General features: G+C 49.7%; 3 protein-coding genes across 3 annotated transcripts; 2 read left to right on the top strand and 1 right to left on the bottom strand.

The window, feature by feature from the left end:
- Positions 1–6375: 6375 nt before the first annotated feature.
- DFJ58DRAFT_709405 (kinase-like domain-containing protein) lies at positions 6376–10349 on the top strand. The gene is made up of 17 exons (XM_041383802.1): positions 6376–6743; positions 6792–6912; positions 6973–7029; positions 7090–7272; positions 7331–7361; positions 7412–7449; positions 7500–7721; positions 7773–8084; positions 8147–8203; positions 8255–8440; positions 8498–8528; positions 8581–8618; positions 8666–8899; positions 8958–9188; positions 9242–9301; positions 9358–9474; positions 9533–10349. The coding sequence occupies exons 1-17, from the start codon at positions 6721–6723 to the stop codon at positions 10157–10159; spliced, it is 2568 nt and encodes an 855-aa protein (XP_041237858.1). The 5' UTR covers positions 6376–6720; the 3' UTR covers positions 10160–10349.
- Positions 10350–10606: 257 nt separating this feature from the next.
- DFJ58DRAFT_135276 (mitochondrial half-size ABC transporter) lies at positions 10607–14783 on the bottom strand. The gene is made up of 10 exons (XM_041378820.1): positions 14603–14783; positions 13966–14537; positions 13562–13905; positions 13403–13516; positions 12810–13355; positions 12615–12747; positions 12353–12495; positions 12135–12294; positions 11467–12085; positions 10607–11407 (listed from the first exon to the last, which is right to left on the bottom strand). The coding sequence occupies exons 2-10, from the start codon at positions 14405–14407 to the stop codon at positions 10687–10689; spliced, it is 3222 nt and encodes a 1073-aa protein (XP_041237857.1). The 5' UTR covers positions 14408–14537; positions 14603–14783; the 3' UTR covers positions 10607–10686.
- Positions 14784–14972: 189 nt separating this feature from the next.
- Positions 14973–15983, top strand: DFJ58DRAFT_734107 (uncharacterized protein; the record flags this gene model as incomplete). Its single annotated transcript, XM_041386419.1, has 4 exons — positions 14973–15116; positions 15161–15456; positions 15536–15602; positions 15660–15983. 4 exons carry the CDS (start codon positions 14973–14975, stop codon positions 15981–15983), a joined length of 831 nt encoding a protein of 276 aa, XP_041237856.1.
- Positions 15984–19141: the final 3158 nt, after the last annotated feature.

The following is a 19141-nucleotide window of genomic DNA, read 5'->3' as shown; positions in this document are numbered from 1 at the left end:
TTGAAATGAAATACAGGTTCGATCTGAGGATGTCTGTCGAGAATATGGAACAGCTCACCCATCTTGCGTTTCGTATAGTCATGGGCTTGTGCCGAATGCAGGGAATGGAGCTATGCTTGGTGTGGCGAAGGTAGTGGTAAGTGCACCGAGTGTAAGAGACAGCAAGGCGTTGTTGCCTATGCGTCCGAGAACAAGGACGAGGAAACAGGTCAACCAGGAAGTGATTGGTTGGGGCAATAAAATGTAATGGAGGTACGTGCTGCGATGAATTGCAGCTTTGGATAGTGGGAGGGACAGAGATGGGGCGTGATATACGGGCCTTGAGAGATCGACGGCTACTTCGCGCGGGGTTGTCTGTGGAAGCGTGAGGTTGCGCTATACTCTAGCAGCCCGAGGAAGAAGTGCAAGTAAGTACTCGTGCGAGTGGTAGGACACCATGCAAAAGATTGGATATGCATGATGTGCAAATGTGATGCGGATCTGTATTTCATGGATTGATAAGGTTAAATGAACTGAATGATGGAAGCGAGTAAGAATGAACCCTGATGTCACGGGCGAGTGGGAGAATGAATAGCTATTGCGACCTTGACTTGACTCCGATTACATTAATGCCACGGTACTAGCACTGCTCAGTGCTTGGTAAAGAATATTCGAACTTTGTCCATAAAAGCCCCTTGAATAAACAAGTCACATTGTACGATTCCACCATGGCCTGGAGGTGGTACCGTATACGCGAAACATCTTCTGCAGCATGACCGTCGCCACTGTGGGCTGGACCTGGTTTGATAGTCTATTATGTAACGAGGAACGAGTGTAGGAATAGAGTTAAGTCTTTGCGCAAGCGTCGGGGGCAGTACGAACCTTCTGACTTCGTACTGCAACGTCGCGCCGTATCGTCTCAGTCGTCCTCAACGACGACGTTCTTCCTCCTTCTCTTTTCTCCGTTCTTCCTACTCTTGCTACTACTCTTAGAAACACTCAGTCAATTTCTCCAAAACACACTCTTAGCAAACACTCTCCGAATTCACCCGGCCTACCATGCAACGCATCTTAGCAGACCCAGCGCTGGAAGCGCAGCCCAATTTCGAGTCAGCAGCATACGCGGGATGGCTCAACGCCCTTGTGGCAGGGGGCACGGCCAGAGAAGATGCACTCGAGCAAATGGCTGAAGGCTGGAGACTCGAGCGCCAGGAACGCATTATCCTTTGGCAGCAACAGAATGAGGAAGATGCTCGCACCCTGCAAGAACAGTTAGAGCGCGAGAGAGCTGAAAAAGAGGCCGAGGAACAGCTAGAGAGGCGCGAAGCTGAGAAGAAAAAGCCCAAGATCAACGATTTTGATGAAGGGGCTCTCGTTGCAGACGTTATCATACCTCGCCCATCCCAGTATGCTATCCAAAGGATCAAGAACATGGAGTATGTAGAATTGTGGTACTTTAGCCCTGACGGTTGCCACGAGGCTTCCACCACCTCTAGGTCCACGTCAGACTCAGATGACGCTTTTGGCTTCGCCAAAGTGGATGGTGTAGTTGCCCTCAAGACGATCGCGTCTTTCAAAGCCTCTCAGAAGGCTCTACAGGATCATGACCTATCTTGGCGGCAGTTTGACCTCGCAAAGACCAGCTTTCTTGTGCACATTGAAAAGAACAACTGGCCGCAAAAGCATCAGCAGGCTTTAGCATTATTTTTCACGCTCATTACCAACCATGAGCATCGCATGCGGCCACGAGGAGAAAAGGCTCTGCTTCGCTACGCAGGATTTGTGCGCCGTGAATGGCATGATCGCTTAGCGCAAGACCAAGGGTTCAACATTGGTTTATTCAATAATGCCCTATACAACTCGATATCTGACGACGTATGGGAGGCTGAACGAGATGAGGGTCTCAAAATGGTGCGTAGTGCGTCACCCACCAACATTCGATCACTGACCAATTTCTTTCATATATTCAATCTCACTTCGGAAACGGACCCTGCTGGCTGTCTAAATGCTTTCACTCTTGGCTATCCCTGCTTTCGGGGTACAATTCCCATCTGCTTCCCACGTGCTAACACATATGTATATGACTTCGTCTTCTGTCTTCCGCTCTCCCTTGCTTGCGCTCGCTATGCTGCCGCTCTATCTACCCTCATGCTGACACAAACTCCTGTGCTCCCGCTTTCCTGTGTCCCTCTCAAACAACTTAACCGCTGCTTCGCTTATGCCCACACTGCTTTCGCACATCCCTGTATACCATGGTTTAACCAAATCTTTGCTTTCGTATAATTGTTCGAACCCTGGCTTACTCGAATCCTTTCATGCTTGCTCTATCTCACTCAGTTGCAAAACTCGCTTGCAGTTCCCAACACTTCCTTCCGTTCTCGGGGGAGAGACATGAGTTCCAGCCGAAACGGGCATGCAGAGACGGTACCTCTTGTGAATGATGGCCGCTATCACCCGTACCGCCCTGCTAACCAAATGGCAAAGAAACCACAGAAGTCGCAGCAGTTTTTTCCAGCGGGCGCAGGCCAAACCAGCCCATCAGCCTGCGCCCTATGCCTCGGCCGGTTTCCGTCACCCCATCCACAAATGCGCATCCGAGTTCCTATGGGACAAACGAACCAAGACTCGATGTCGTCGAAACGCAGAGGGTCACTTGGTCAATCCAGAGGGCCTCGAAATCTGCTACGACTGGCAGAGACCCAAGGGATGCACCAACCCCTCTCGAACTCACGTGCACGAATGTTCAGGATGCGGAGCAAAGGATCACGGAGCTCAAGACTGCCCTCAAAGCGAGAGCATCTAACGCTATCACTCCCTATAGGCCTGAGGCCTGGCTGCAGTTTCTCATTTCTTCAAATCTCATACGTAAATATGCACATATTCCGAATGGTTTTCGCTTTGGTTTCATGGGCAGCGTCCCAACCATATCTCAAACTTATACCCCACCTAATAACCCCTCACTACATGCACATTTTGACGCCTTTACTGCCATTCTGGACCGTGAATATTCCACTGGTCGTTATATCGGACCTATATCTAAATCAGAGACTGAAGAACTCATTGGTCCTTTTCAGACAGCCCCACTCTCCATGGTTCCTAAGCCGGGAAAGCCAGGAAGATTCCGTCTCGTACAAAACCTCTCATTCCCGCTTCGTCCATCAGCTACAGTATCATCCATTAATTCCTCTATCGACTCTAACTTATATCCATGCACGTGGGGCACAGCATCAACAATCTGTCTACTCATCTGGTCTCTCCCCCCAGGATCTCAGGCAGCTGTTCGTGACGTGGCTGAAGCCTACCGCACAGTACCTCTTCATCCTTCTCAATGGCCAGGCTTGGTCATCAGGACAGGAGAAGACAGCTTTGCAATTGATTCTAGCTTTTGTTTCGGGTTCTCGGCATCAGCGGGAACCTATGGCGAGGTTGCAGATGCTGGTGCAGACATATTCCGATCACAAGGAATTGGTCCTGTATCCAAATGGGTGGATGATCACCTATTCATTCGGATTCTGCGAGAGCACCTTGCCAGCTACAACAACCTGCGCAAATCTCGTGCTGCTATCATTGCACGAAATGGTGGCATGCTTATTGAAGGAGGTCGAAAATGGTATCGTGGTTCAACCATGCCTGACGGCAGAATTGAAGAGTTTGACGAAGACTGTTCATTTCCCATCATTGATCTCTCAACAGCCTCCCCGCGATCGCCAGAAGATGCTCGCTTCACATTTTGCTTTGACGACATCAACCGCCTATCCAAAATTCTTGGAATACCCTGGGAACTGGCAAAGGACATCCTTTTCTCGTCATGTGCCCCTTTTATCGGTTTCCTTTGGGACATCGAGTCGCGTTCTATCTCGATCCCACAGAGCAAGAAGGAGAAGTATGTGGCAGCTATCAGGGAATGGGAGATTCGGTCTTCGCACACACTACGGGAAGTCCAGGAGCTTTATGGGAAACTCTTACATGCTTCTCTGGTCCTCCCAGCGGGAAGAGCTTACCCTCGTTTCTCTCGAAACCATGCTATCCATCTTTCACGACCGTCCACACATGCCTCGTTCCCCCCCCAAGCACACAGGTGATGACCTCCGGTGGTGGAAAGCCAGCCTCTCTCAATCACTCGTCTCTCGGCCAATCCCAGGGCCCGTCGAAGTCATTGACCCCTCGGCTTACTCAGACGCTAGCTCAGGCACTGGCATCGCGATTTGGATCAACGGCAGATGGCGAGCGTGGCATCTCCTCCCAGGCTGGAAAGCCGAGGACAGAGACATTGGCTGGGCAGAGGCTGTTCGGTATGGAATTCCTCATTATTGCACTCCTCGGTTCATGCCAACGGGCAGCTGCATTAAAATATTCGGGGACAATCGAGGAGTTGTCGAAGGGTGGTGGAAAGGGCGTAGCCGCAACAGAGCCACCAATACTGTCTTCAAAAGGATCCATGAGCTCACTGCATCCGCACAATGCACTTTCCTCACGCGCTATGTACCCAGTAACTACAAACCCAGCAGACGCTCCGTCCAGGGGAATCTACCCTCCCTCAGACCTACTGCTTCCCCCAATTAGCATTCCCCAGCCACTCCAACCCTTCATCACAAACTTCAACGATCCCGCTATCCCTTCTGAGTGCCATGCACGCAGCAAGAACGTCAAAGCGCTCCCACATGTCAATGACCGAGCCCGCTCGCGAGAATCAGCTGAGCACCTCAACGACGAGCTCCGTCGCCAAGGAGAAGAGCTCTTTAAAGCGACGCAAGCTTATTGCGGCTTATCCTGCTAATCTCAGCCCTCGGGTTTCCGTCCTAAGACCCCATTGTGCAGCTAAGGACAGGCTCCGTCTATGGCGACCAGCCACTGATGACGAATCATTATCTTCCCTTCCTCACGCCGATGCACAGCGCATTCAAGATGTCATGATCCACGCATGGGCCGGCAGCACCCAGGAGGCATATGGAAGTGGCATCCTTGCCTACCATGTGTACTGTGACTCAAATTCCATCAACGAAGCCATGCGTGCACCAGCGTCTTCTGAACTCATTTCAGCTTTTATTTCAGACTTAGCCGGATCATATTCAGGGAAAACTATATCGAGTTATGTCCACGGTATTCGTGCATGGCACATCTTACATGGAAAATCATGGTCCTTAGATGACGACAAAATAGATGCCATGCTAAGAGCAGCCAAGAACCTCACGCCCTCGTCATCAAGAAGGAAGAAAAGACCACCTTACACTGTGGCTTTCATAACTAGCATCTTGCAGAAACTAGACCCCAACAACCCTCTCGATGCCGCAGTGGGTAGCTGTCTCACAACAGCCTTTTATTCAATGGCCAGAGCTGGAGAATTCACGGTCCGAACCCTTTCATCATTCGATCCCTCCATTCATGTCAAACGATCCGACATTCGCCATGAAACAGACCGCAATGGGCTCGCGACTACAGTTTTTCATTTGCCCCGCACGAAAACATCGCAAAATGGGGAGGATGTTTTCTGGGCGAAACAAGAGGGCCCTACTGATCCTGAGGCAGCATTATCCAACCATCTCAACATCAACAACCCCCACTTCGATATCGCACTCTTTTCCTATAAGTTCGGCGAGGCACACCGTCCTTTGACAAAAACGAAGTTCATCACACGGCTCGCTCGCGCTGCAAAGGATGCTGGCCTTGACCCGTTGCAAGGCCACGCTATCAGAATAGGCGCCACCTTGGAATACCTCCTCCGAAACATCCCATTCGAAGTCGTCAAGACGATGGGAAGATGGGCCAGTGATGCCTTCCAGATCTATCTTCGAGATCACGCTCAGATTCTCGCACCATACCTTCAAGCAACGCCTGCCATTCAAGATGAATTCCTGCGGCACACAATGCCCCGCATTCGGTGACGGGTTCTTCATGTAAGCATCCATCCTCCTCCTAGTTCTATGGGTATCTTCGGTTCGCTCGATGCGTCGTCGGACTCCTAGACATTTGGGAACCGCAGCTCACCTTTTATCTGGCAGGACACGCAACTCGGGACCGGGAGGCGCTGCGCGCCTTCGCCCAAATCGCTCAGAAATAGGATATGTCGAGGATCGCGAACATCGAGTATTCATAGCACGGTAGTCGAGACAATGTTAATGTGATTCTCCAAGCAGAACTGCTCCAAGTGACTCGCAAAGATTGATAGTCTATTATGTAACGAGGAACGAGTGTAGGAATAGAGTTAAGTCTTTGCGCAAGCGTCGGGGGCAGTACGAACCTTCTGACTTCGTACTGCAACGTCGCGCCGTATCGTCTCAGTCGTCCTCAACGACGACGTTCTTCCTCCTTCTCTTTTCCCCACCCACCGCTCCCTTTTCAAACACGCGATGGGCCGTATCAACACTCAAGCATCGCTCATCGCTCTCCCTCTTCGGTGGTCCGGACTGCGCCCGATCCCTGTCATGAGTAGTTCGCGATGGTTTTTCTTTTCCCTCCCACCCTCGCAGCTCACCTTTTATCTGGCAGGACACGCAACTCGGGACCGGGAGGCGCTGCGCGCCTTCGCCCAAATCGCTCAGAAATAGGATATGTCGAGGATCGCGAACATCGAGTATTCATAGCACGGTAGTCGAGACAATGTTAATGTGATTCTCCAAGCAGAACTGCTCCAAGTGACTCGCAAAGACCCTTATTACGAACCCAATAAGCGCCTTGCGGCTATCAACTTGAAAACCAGCCTCACTTCCCTCCCGCAAAGTAGTAATCCTACTACCCACTGGCATGAAGAGACTCGCGCCTCAACAGTGAGTCGTCTCCCATGATGTTTCTCGTCCTTTCATCATGTTTTGCAGCGATATCCCTACCGATTTCACGTCTCAAATTTCTGCGTTGAAGCTCGGGGATCCATGCACATCTGGTTCATTTGGTTCCGTTTATCGGCGCACCATCAATACCAGCGAAGGCACAAAAGAGGTTTGCCTGACCACCTTCAAGTTGCCCAACCTCCTGAATTCTCCATCTGATATCCGTCAGGTCGCAGTAAAGGTGTTCAAGATCGATCCTGGGAGAGCTGTAGAGAAATATGAGAAGGTCAGTCATCTAACCGGAGTTTGGCGACTCAAATCACACTTCGCTCCATGGCCTATGTAGGCAATGCTTCGGGAACTCAATGTGTGGATTAGACTGTCGAAACACCAAACTATCGTACCGCTACTTGGCACCGCACATGTCGGGTCTCCGTGTCCTGCTCTCGTTTCACAATGGATGCCCTCCGGAACATTGTATATCTACCTTGAGCAGGCTACAATCACCGCTTGGAATAAAGTGGAATTGGCGAGTCTCTTGTTCACTAATCACATTCCCCAAGCATTGATCGATTTTATGCTAAAAGGTCAGGGGCGTTGCCGATGGCCTCGGATATCGTTCGTACATCGCTATCCTATTGTTGTTTTTGTTCTTGATGTCCACCAAGTTCACTCGGAGAATGTCGTTCACGGAGACCTTCATCCCGTATGTACGGTCGTCTCTCCGTGGATGTTACACTCATTCATAAGCCTCAGGCAAATGTTCTTATAGATGGTGCGGGGAATCCACGTCTCACAGATTTCGGTCTCGCAACAGTTGTAGGGGACGCAGAGTCGCAGCTGAATACAACAACCGCAAACCGCAGCTTCAATCCTCAATGGCGTGCGCCTGAGGTCATTGGAATCGACCCAGAGGCTGAACTTGTACGACCGAATTTTAAGAGTGATGTATATTCTTTTAGTGGTGTCATGTTCTTTGTGCGATCCTTTTGTTTTTCTGTAGTTCTATTCTAAGCTTTCTCCTCTCAGATCATTTCGGGGGATATACCGTGGAAAGACAAGAAAAACTCAACTCATATCATCATTGAGCTATTGAAAAGAGCGACTCCTGCTCGTCCCGACAACTTTCTTGACGATCACTGGAACTTGATTCAAAAATGCTGGTCTTGGAACCCAGATGATCGCCCGGAGGCAACGGAAGTCATTAGATTCTTTGTACCAGTGGCACTAGCAGAAGATCTGACAGGTCAGATCTTCGGTACGATAAACGACTACGTCACCTGTGGTAGATTCGGAAACGTTTACAGATGTGAATGGGGACGGCCGTCGGGCCCTGTCAAGGTCTGGCCAGTGGGCAGTGCCGGCGTAACTTACTGATCAGCCTGTTCATTATCGCACTACAGGTCGCAGTAAAAACCTTCAGGCATCCCACGAATTGCATCTCAGAGCAGGACTTAAGAGTAAGGGTGTATGTTTTCTGTTTTGAACACTATTTTATGTGGATTTGCTAGAGGTTTCGACGAGAAACTGCAATATGGGCACACCTCATCCACGACAATATCGTCACACTTTATGGAACGACAGAGGGTTTTGGGTCAACCACAGCCCTTGTCTCCCAGTGGTTTCCGGACGGCACGCTGTTCCGTCTGATCACAGAACAGGGTGCTACATTAACCATTAAGTCCAAATTGAAACTGGTAACTTAAACTTGTTTGGCTGCAATGGACCTACACTAAATCATCCTTATTCACTAGCTTCACGACATAGCATCTGGGCTCTTCTATCGTTTGTGTTCCCTTCACGGTCGTCTTGTTTCGACTGATAAATTTGCTGTCAGTTCACTCTTTCCCCGTTGTCCACGGTGACATTAAGAGCGTGAGCTCACCCTCTTTACATTCAGTTCCACTCATTAAACAATCCAGTCCGACGTTTTGGTAGATCTCAAGGACGGAAAATACACGGCTTGCCTAACGGACTTCGGTTTGTCCAATGTCCTCTGTGGACATTTAAATGGCCGCCCAGTTGAAGTATCAGATGCTCAGCCTGGTGCAATCAGGTGGACTGCGCCTGAGTTGCTCAGGCCACACGATCCCCCTTCCGATATCAAACCGACCACGCAGAACGACATGTACTCTTTTGGTCGTGTCATGTATCATGTAAGTTTAAGTGTTCGAAGTCCACAAAATCTATATTTTAATGTATCATTCATCCCAGTTGTTAACTCTGACTGTTCCTTGGCATGACATTGACGAGTATAAAGTCGTTCAAAAAATTCTAAAAGGAGAGGATATCCCGCGCCCTGAGGTATCCGAGGCGACATCTGACGTCACAGACGCCCGTTGGAATCACATCGAGCAGTGTTGGTCAATTAATCCATCTGCTCGTCCATGTGCCCTCACGGCCATGAGCTTCATAAGGGGGGAACTAGAGGCTTTGACACAAGATGTAAGCTCATGACTTGTCTTGTCATGTAGGAGTAGAGTTTCTGACTCTGACAGGATGTCCTTGTTGGTGAGGTGGAGGAAAGCGATGAAAGTACATACTTGGTCGCGGAGCAGGTAAGGACTTGCGAACTTGTGGTTGAAGTAATTCGGCTTAAATATTTATCAACTAGGCTGGTATTTCGACTGCACCGTCGTTTCAGTACTCCTCGCGAAGCCTTGTTCCGTCACCCAAAACTGTTCCCTCTAGTCCTCGGGCACACCATCTCTTTTCTACGGTCTCGTCGCTGGTGAGAGTCTAGTGGTTCATTGCTTTTATGTGTACTGATCCTTCCACGCGGTCAAAAGTCGCTTGCAGGTCCTTTGAATGTGTTATTTTTCGGGGAGACTGGAGTTGGGGAAAGTTCTATTTTCAACTTGATTATGGGACGCGACGTTGCACAGACGTCGCCAGATTCAGAACCCTGCAATCTCGAACATACCTCCCCCGAAATCAGTCTTGGAGATCGCCACTTCAAACTTTGGGAAGTTTCCTCACTCAAATCAATGGGTTCTTTGCGGACCTTTTGGGCAAAACGGCGCCTCAAACAGTCGTACGAGAAGTTGTACAGAGATGACGGAGTCCATCTTATCTTGTATTGCATGAGGGGGTCGAGTGCCCAGAAGGCACTGGCCAGGGATTATAAAAATTTCACTGACATCGTGGGCTCTACCGCCGGGCCAGGGCGCGTACCAGTCGTCGCTGTGGTCACCTTCTTGGAAGATTATACGGACATGGATAACTGGTGGGTGAAGAACAAGGACAAACTGGAAAGCCTTGGGATGCGGTTTTCCGCACACGTTTGCATCAATTTGCTCCCCGACGACCCGCATGCATCACCCGCAATGCGCGCACGCCGACATCAGTCGGAGCAAGCCGTCCATAGCCTAGTTTGTGAAAAGTTGACAAGCTTACTTGCGGAATACGGTTATTGAATGTTAGTCTGTAGGGCTGGGCCACTACAGTGGCTACACGTACTACTTTATAATGCTTGAGGGTACTCCAGCTAATAAACCGCTGTTCTTACAATATTTGTAATTGCTTCAGTCTCCCCTTGTTTGTCACCACACAATATAATTTACTACATACGACATGCATAGCAAATACAAAGCGTATAAAACGCGAGCCCATAACAGACCAAGATCGCAAACCAACATCAGAGCAACAATGCAAGAACCATGTTTGACAACCAAATTTAAAGCAGACATTCGATCGAGTGGTATCAATACAGCACCACAACACGTGTATGTATCGAACAGAACAAAAATCAAAATCGCAAGTCGCATGTGATTGAAAATGCATGTCAATGATGAGGGAAAAATGATGATGTGTCGTGACAGGGGTCGTTAGAAGTAAGGTGGTCAGAACATATGACAGGGAAAGGAAAGGGACAGGAAGGAAAAGGGAACGAAAGGAACACAACGATGAAAAGAGACGGGAATCAGAGAGAAAGGAGGAACTTCTAGATAAAACTCTTCCTCTTCTTCTTCTTCTCTTCCTTCTTCAAAGCAGCCTCGGTCTGCGGCTCATCCACGCTCTCCCTAGCGCTTCCAGTGGGGGGCGTAGATGCACTCCCGCTCGCAGTTCCAGCACCACTCCCGCTGCTCGCCATACTCGCCTCTCGCAAGCTCGCGTCCCGGCGTAAAACCGCAGGCAATTTCGGAGCTTTGCCGCTGAGACTTATCTTCCTCGCAAGTCTTTGGATATTATGCGCCGAGAGCCCTCTCTTAGGCTCAGGCGAACCCGTCCGCGGAGGCGTAGTCGCTTTCGCATCAAACGTAACGCTCGCGCCTTGCACATGCGCAGGTATGGCTGAACGCTCTGGATAGCTGTGGACGGAAGGCGCGTCGGACGTGGATGCTGTCGTTGGGAACGCCTGGGGTGCTTCGTCGGTTACGGGGAACGATATAGATATAGGTGCCTCTTGTTTGGCTGGTAGGGATGCTGGGACGACTTGAGGAGAATCAATGATTAAGGGCTCTTCGACTGCTGTGCTGCGCGTTTCAGATTCAGGAATGTCGACGACGGGGGCATCGTCGTCGACGTCGTATCCAGCTGGGGTTTTGGGATCTTCGGACGCGCTGATCTGATCTGCCCACATGGATGCAAAGAGGCTGTTGAGTTCCAGGAGCTCCCTATGCGAGCCCTGTTCAACGATCCGTCCGTCCTTGAGAACCATAATCCTTCACAAGAAAACAAATCAGCACCGCATCACCAACAAAACACCCTGAAAATCACTCACAAATCAGCCCCTTTGATCGTACTCAACCGATGCGCTATACTCAAACAACTCCTCCCATCCACAAGCCTCCCAAGCGCGCCCTCCAGCACCCCGCGTTCCGTCGCACTATCCAAAGCACTAGTAGCTTCATCCAGAAGCAACACCCTTGGATTCTTCACCATAGTCCTAGCAATCGCCACCCGTTGCTTCTCACCCCCACTCAGCCTCACACCCCTCTCTCCCACCTTCGTCTCATACCCCTCTGGGAAACTCATGATACGGTCATGCATATGAGCAGCTTGGGCACTGGAGACGATGATGTTTTCATCAGTGAGCGTGGTCGAAGGTTGGCCATAAGCGATGTTGTATCCGATGCTGGCATTGAAGAGCACGGGATCTTGGGGTACGACGCCTATTGCGCGACGCAGGCTTGAGAGCGTTACTGTGCGGATGTCTTGACCGTCGATTAGGATACGTCCTGAGCCGGGTTGGAGGTCGTAGAAGCGGTAGAGGAGACGCAGGATCGTGCTTTTGCCTGCTCCGCTTTCGCCAACGAGGGCAACGCGTCCGCCGCGGGGGACTTTGAAGGAGATATTGTGCAGTGCGGAAGTTTGATTGTCGTAGGAGAAGGATACGTTGTCTGTGGTGGGTTAAGGCGGATGTATATGGGAATGGAGAGGGTCACGCACCAAATTCAACTTCGCCATTCGTGACTATCAATTCCTTGGCATCAGGCTCATCGACAACTTCAGTGGGCTCATTGAGGAGATGAAGCAATTTCTCGGTATCGACAAGGCTTTGGTTGATTGCGCGATATACGCCGCCTAGGTTCGAGAGAGGGAAGTAGAGCTGGCATGGTCAAAGGACGTCAGCTCTGCGCCATCGTCGCACAAAACAGAATACCCACTTGCGCATAATAAGTGATGAACACCACAAAATCGCTAGTATTACTCTGTCCTCTCGTGATGCGCGACGCGACGATCAAAGAACCGACCAGAAGACCGGAGGTGATGATGAGCGTTTGTACGAGGTTCAGGAGGTTGAGAGATACTACAGGTGTAATCAGCATTTGTGTTTGCCATTGAAATGCAACATAGGATTGGTTTGAAAATCGGACGGCGTTGAAACAAGACGTGGCTTTTGAAATGTGATGAGACAGAAACACTCACGAACGACCCTCTTCTCCAAACTCTGATACTCCCCAATAGCCTCCGTATACCTCTGCGCCTCATACTCCTCCCCACCGAAATACTTGACAGTCTCATAGTTAAGGAGACAATCCGTATGGATCCCGCGCGTGACCTGAGAATGCGTGCAGTTAAGACCCACTTCATAGTCAAAACAAAGCAGGACTGAGCACTTACCACATCCCGCTCATTCATCCGCCTCCGTATCCTAGTCCTATACCTCGTAAGCACGACACTCGCCCAGATATAACTTCCCATCACGACAGCGACGACAGCGCCCAACGCAGGTTCAAACCTAAAGACAAACACGACGAGCGCAACACATATATCCACGAGTGCAGGAATCACAGTGAACCCGATAAGCTCCCCAACGCGGTTTATTGCGCTTCCTCTATCAAGGATACGGAGCAGCTCGCCAGTCTTGCGTTTTGTATGCCAGCTGAGAGACAGAGCAAGGACATGGTTGAATGAGAGCATCGACATGCTGCGATCGCTGTATTGCATGAGTGGGATCCAGAGTGCGTCGCGGATGGCTGCGAGACCACCTGAAGAAGCGAGGAAGCGGAGAAGGACGTAGGTAATTAGGTATGGCCATGGGCTTGCGCCAAACGCAGGGAATGGAGCTACGCCCGGCGTATCGAATGTGGTGATGAGTGCGCCGAGCGTAAGAGGAAGAAAGGCGTTGACTACGCGACCGAGAAGAAGGATGAGGAAACAGATCAACTAGGAAATGGTTAATTGGGGTAATAGAATGTAATGTAAGGACGTACTGCGATGAATTGCAGCTTTGGGTAGCGGGAGGGCCAGAGATGGGGCGTGATGCGAGATATACGAGTGAAGAGTTCCCGCCATGAGGGATCGACGGCTACTTCACGTGAGGTTGTCTGTGGAAGCGTTAGATTGTGCTACACTAGGTTGGGCTTACTGACCTTGGTTGGCTCTCGTACGCCTGGAACCGGGGACGCGCTGCGGGTGGTAGGACCGCTTCGTGACGTAAAAGTGCCGTATTTTGCGGTACTACTAGGACCATCAGGGTCGGCGTCTTCTGGTTGCAACAGCAACGAGTCGTGAGGGACGTGCTGTGATACCAAAGGAGCGGTCTCATCAGCTTCTTCTGTGTAACCACGTGATTGCGCAGCAAGGTAAACGACATGAGGGCAGAAGAGCGCTACAAGAAGAGGAAGGAGTGCAAGTACTCGTGCGAGTGGTAGGACACCATGCAAAAGATTAGGTATGCATGACCGCAGAGGTGATGTGCAAATGTGATGGGAGTCTGAATTTCATTGATTGATAAGGTAAATGAAGTGAATGATGGAAGCGAGTAAGAACGGACCTGTTCCAATGAAGGAGAGGACGACCTGGAGGATGTCGAGTGCGAGAGCGATAACTATTGCGACCTTGACTCGACTCCGATTCCAGATCTCATCGTCGCTGGCGTCCTTCCATGCGCCAAGAGCTGCCAAACCGGCATACGCTAGTAAACCCAAAACACTTGCGATTTCGATACCAGTGGCTTTAGGCCAAACTTTGTTAAGGACAGCATATACGACGTATGCGAGACCATCTGCCAAGAAAGTGAAAGCGCTGATGCTGAGAAGAACGAGAATGAGTGTTCTCCGTGGGACACGAGATGTGACGACGACGGGTGTTATTGGACTTTGATACTGGTGAGAAAGACGCTTAGAGGATATCAGGGAGAGAGTGGCTAGGAGGACGACGGCAGGCGACGCGACGCGCGCACCGAGTAGAAAGGCGGCGACGAGGACGGATGGCATGGTCGTCGACGGTCGTGCAAGAGGAAAGCCTGCCAGGGAGGCCCGTGCCGATTATTTTTTTTGATGAAGAGTTCTGTTTTTGATATAAGCTTGTGGCTGTGCGAAACTCTGTTGTGAAATCACAACGTTACTACGTTAGGCACGCGGCGCGTACACGTCAACTTTAAGAACACGAGGCAGCAGACGACCACTCACGACCAGGTGTTGCAAAAGAGTGAAGGTAAAAGTTAATTGACGCTCAATGAAAATCGTTCAAGTATATAGGTCTGAACATGAATTCTTGAAGCCCGGGCATTGAGCTCGGGCGAGATATTGAAAAAATCTTGCGATTATCTGTGGTTTAGACACGTGGCAACTCTAGCCTCACCGTCTCCGCATGTCGTCCTTCTCTCGTGATAGGCCTACTAGCTGCGCAAACGGTACAAATAGTACGTCCTCCATTCCACCCTTTCACTCGGATCATGTCTCCTATCTCGTGGTTAATCACTGATCAGCGCCTCAATATAATGACTGACTTCTCTTCTTAAGTCGTCTTTCATAGTTTCGCCATGTCTCAAAATGTATAATGTCTCTCCGTTCAATTTTCTGTTATCGTCTTGCGATAACAACCCCTTTCGGGCTCGGTGACAGCGCCCCAGACACAAGACCGGTTCAGTCCCCGAGGTCGTCGTGTACAACAACTCTCAGGGCGCCCGACTCACCTGATGCTGTAAGTCCTTCCTGGCCCTAGGCCTCATGACTCATCTACCGCAGGCCGTTGGAGCCGAATTCAAAGCCAACGGGACCAACTATAATTATCACCTCATAGTACCTCGCGAGCCCCGTCGGTTACACATCTTCGCTTGCATGATAGAACAGTTCGCCCGCACGTATCCCTACAGGAAGCCCTCCTGTCAGTCTTTCCTGCCCTTGTGGCATCCCGCTCAATCTAGCGCAGGCCAAGCCGAAATCAACCCAATGGGCACCAGTACCTACTCACGCCTCGCGGGCCTTGTCGGGCGTGCATTTATACAATCCGGTTTTGTTTCCGCTTCTCTCGCTCCACTCGCGTATCCATACCGCCGGCATTGAAACAGATCGCATTTCGAAATTCCTCCTCGCGCTGACATTTCATTACCACCTTCGAAGCGCAGTATGCACCACCAATCTCATTCCTTTTACCGATTCACGTCACCTCTGGTTCACGTTACCTTTAGTAGATAAATTTATTGACGTTACTCTCAATGCCAATTCACGTCATACCCCCGACTAGGAACCAGGACTCGTTCCTCTTGCTTTCCTACTCACTCCGCCTTCATATCTACCTGCGCCAATGGAACGGGCACGGACTGCAAAGGGAAACTCACGCCAAACCTCTATGGCGGGAGGCTGCGGCTCTATCTATCGAGGATCGACTACGACACGCCGCAGGACTGCCGACTACGAGCTAGGACTCCTGCTCCTGCGCCAGGACCCCTGGCACTCCCGACCTGATCTGTCCTGCCAGAACGCCGCGCTACACCGGATCGGTACTCCACTTCCCCGCGTTCCCCACCCCTCACCTCAACTCCAGAATCCTACCCGTTCACCACTCTAAGCCCCAAACCATACGCACAACTTCCACATACAATCATATGAATCGACACAACAAAAGAACTCGCCATCACTATACCAACCCAAACTCCCAATACCTCGGTCATGACAATAACAATGATCCATTGACATCTCGGGCTTACCCCCCCATGCCCGGGTTCATTTCACCGTCGAATTGGATATGAAGGCACAACTCCGATGTCAAGTTGGACGCAGGATGACGTCATTCATGATTTGTCAATCTTGCTGATGGCAGTCAGACTGACAAGGCCCGTACATGTACTATACGGGCTAACAAGTTTTTGTGTCTGTGTCAGTGTGGGCGGTAATGCAGGAAATTATGGTGAGTAGCTGATTAAGGTGTTTTGGTTTTTTGACAAGTTTGAGCTTACAAGAGGTGCGAAATAACCTTTGGGTAATGCACTATTCATCAAGACGCAGTACAACCCGATTTCATTGAAAGTTGTTCGGGTGTCCTCAGATCAGAGGACTGGCGAGCCGCAGATGTCGTCATACATGCCGATATACATATATTTCGTTATATTGGAATATGAGGCCATTTATAACGTCGAAAACCACCGCAGTCAACGTGGACTGGGGATCTCTGATGCCTAATTTAGAACAGAACCTTCAAGTCCTTGCCAAAGTTCTTACTGCTCTCTCATGCTGTAAGCTGACACCCTCCAATACCTGATTTTAACTTTAATTTATACACTTGACTCAGTGCTTCCTGGTTTACCTCAACAGGCTTCACGTTACAGTATCACGTGAATTTTTTAAACCAAAAATCATATTTATTGTCCTTTAGGGTCGAAGACCCTCTGTCGGACATTGCCCTAATCGCGAGGGCTTACTCCCACCCAAACTATTGTTACGGGATTATTGTGATACGGTCGACTGTCGACCCATTCCGAAGAACGCATTCGTCACCAGCTCGTTTAGCTCTACTAGTACTAGTGCTGGGGAAATTCCAACACGATAGACGGGCCAGACGCTGGTTGTAGACGGCATCATTCATGGTTTTTGTCAATCTTGCCGATGTCAATCGGATTGAGCCGGTTCTCCCTTGCACATACAGTGCACGACAAGAGCGTCACTGGTGACTGCAGTTGCAGGAAAGTCGGTGAGTGAGTACCCTATTCAAGTGGCTTGGTGTTCTGATACGTTTGATCTTGCAGGATGAGATCTTGGAAGGTGCTACAGATGTCCTTTGGATAATGCACTGCGTATTCAAGACGCAGTAAGTACGACTTCAATGAACGTTGTTCGGGTGTACTGATTTAGAACAAGACTTGGTTAAAGTTCTTACCGCTCTCCCACGTTGTAAGCTGACATCCTCCAAATTTAATTTACACACTTAGCATCATCCTGGTTTACTCCGACAGGCTTTCCACATCGAGGGAAACCTTATAATAATGCTGTTGGCTGTCGATTCATTTCAACTTGAATTCTAGCGCGTTTCATCCGATTCATCCGATTTAGGGCAGATTCCCTTAGGCAAGTCGTCTTCTGTTTTACCTCCACTAGTACTAGTGCGACGGGAATACACATACAAATGCGCTAGGATAACTCCTCGTAACTCATGTCGACACTTTCAGCAAGGCGAAGACGCATTATTACAGCCATTGGACTGTCTATTCGCAACCAAATGTACTGGGAAGTACTTGGTTTTGGGTAGATAGTCCAACGTGTGCACAGACAGTCAAACATTTCGCGAAGATTTTCCGAAGTTATGTCATTCTGGCACGTCCAGTCCTCCAATTTTTTATTTTTTATTTTGTTTCCAATTTTATGACCATTGAGAGTGATACTCTATGTAGGACACTACTATCTAGTCATGGAGCCCTATGCTCCGCCCCTTCGTCACATCCCCAAATGCACTGGTGTAAGGCGTACCCCACCAGTCCGCCGTTCCTGCCGGCCATTTTAGATGGGCGATGTATGAGACTAGGGGGGGGCGACTGTATGTAAGATTGCGTGGTGAGAGGTCTATCGTGATAGTCCTCCAACTTGAAATGCCTAGCTCGCAGTATGCATATACACACTCATTCACCAGCCATCGCATTTGATACTGATTCTGATGTCCCCTCAGGTGCGTAATACATCGCTGGAAACTATTCACGAATTGGTCAAGAAGTATGCGGCGTCTTTGGTGAGACGAGAAGCAGAGGGGACAGTGATGTGCTCATACAGCAGTTCGGTTGCATGTATGGATACCACCACAAAATCGACTCCGCAAACTCATATCACCCATGAGTTGAGGACTGTCGTGAGCTCATGCTAGTATGCGACGCCTAACTCCAGCGTATACACGCAGGTCATGATCGCACGTGTTTTGTTTTGGTTCAGATGTCCCTCAGCTGCGTAGTACGTCGAACATTGCATCGCTGGAAGCTATTCGATTTGAAAGCGATGTTACAGTGCAACTTCCACTAGCAGGTCCAGGTCCAGAATGATTGTCGACTAGCTGTAGAAGCCATTCAATTTTGCTTATCGATACAGTCCACTCAACGACTTGTAGCACTGGAATTTTTTCTCGACTAGAAATACTAGTGTCACGAATTGTTGCGATCCTATTTGCATTGGTAGACCTTCCTTCGACTGCGAGAACAAGTGAATGGGCATCTCTTCGAACGGACTTTACGGTGTTCCCCACAGGCACCCCCCACACCAAGAAGACGGTTACGAAGCCCAGAAAATGTCAGAGAGGGTCGCGCAACTCATGATGGATAAGTAAGCTCATGAGTGCAGACCTTCAAAAAAATCGTTGAAGAAGAGTAAAGGATGACGGGAACTCACTAATTTGCACAAGTCTGTGTCTCTTGGATCAGTCGTACAGGTGTCACAGCTTTCATTACGCACTGATACGTGAAACCAGAGTTAACTTGCTTATCTTGCCGTTCGGCATATGACATGGACGCTGAAATGAAAACGTACTTAAGACGACGCCGACTTGTATCCTTTGGTAATTGACCTTTTTGGTATACGGTATGGACCGGAAGTCAGATTAAGTCTTTGACTCGCTGGACGTTGCACTTATCTATCAGAGTTTCATTGCGAAATGCGTATCTGGTGCCAGAATGGGATGCACAGTAAAATTGGATACCTTGATAACACAATTGTTGTTGTCAGGACAGCAAACCCGTGGATTCGCTCTTCTCT

This window comes from Suillus subalutaceus (assembly GCF_016647625.1).
Source record: "Suillus subalutaceus strain FC151 chromosome Unknown DFJ58scaffold_166, whole genome shotgun sequence".
NCBI classification, from domain to species: domain Eukaryota; kingdom Fungi; phylum Basidiomycota; class Agaricomycetes; order Boletales; family Suillaceae; genus Suillus; species Suillus subalutaceus.
Note: the sequence above shows the minus strand (reverse complement) of the source record. Positions and strands in the feature narration are given on the sequence as shown.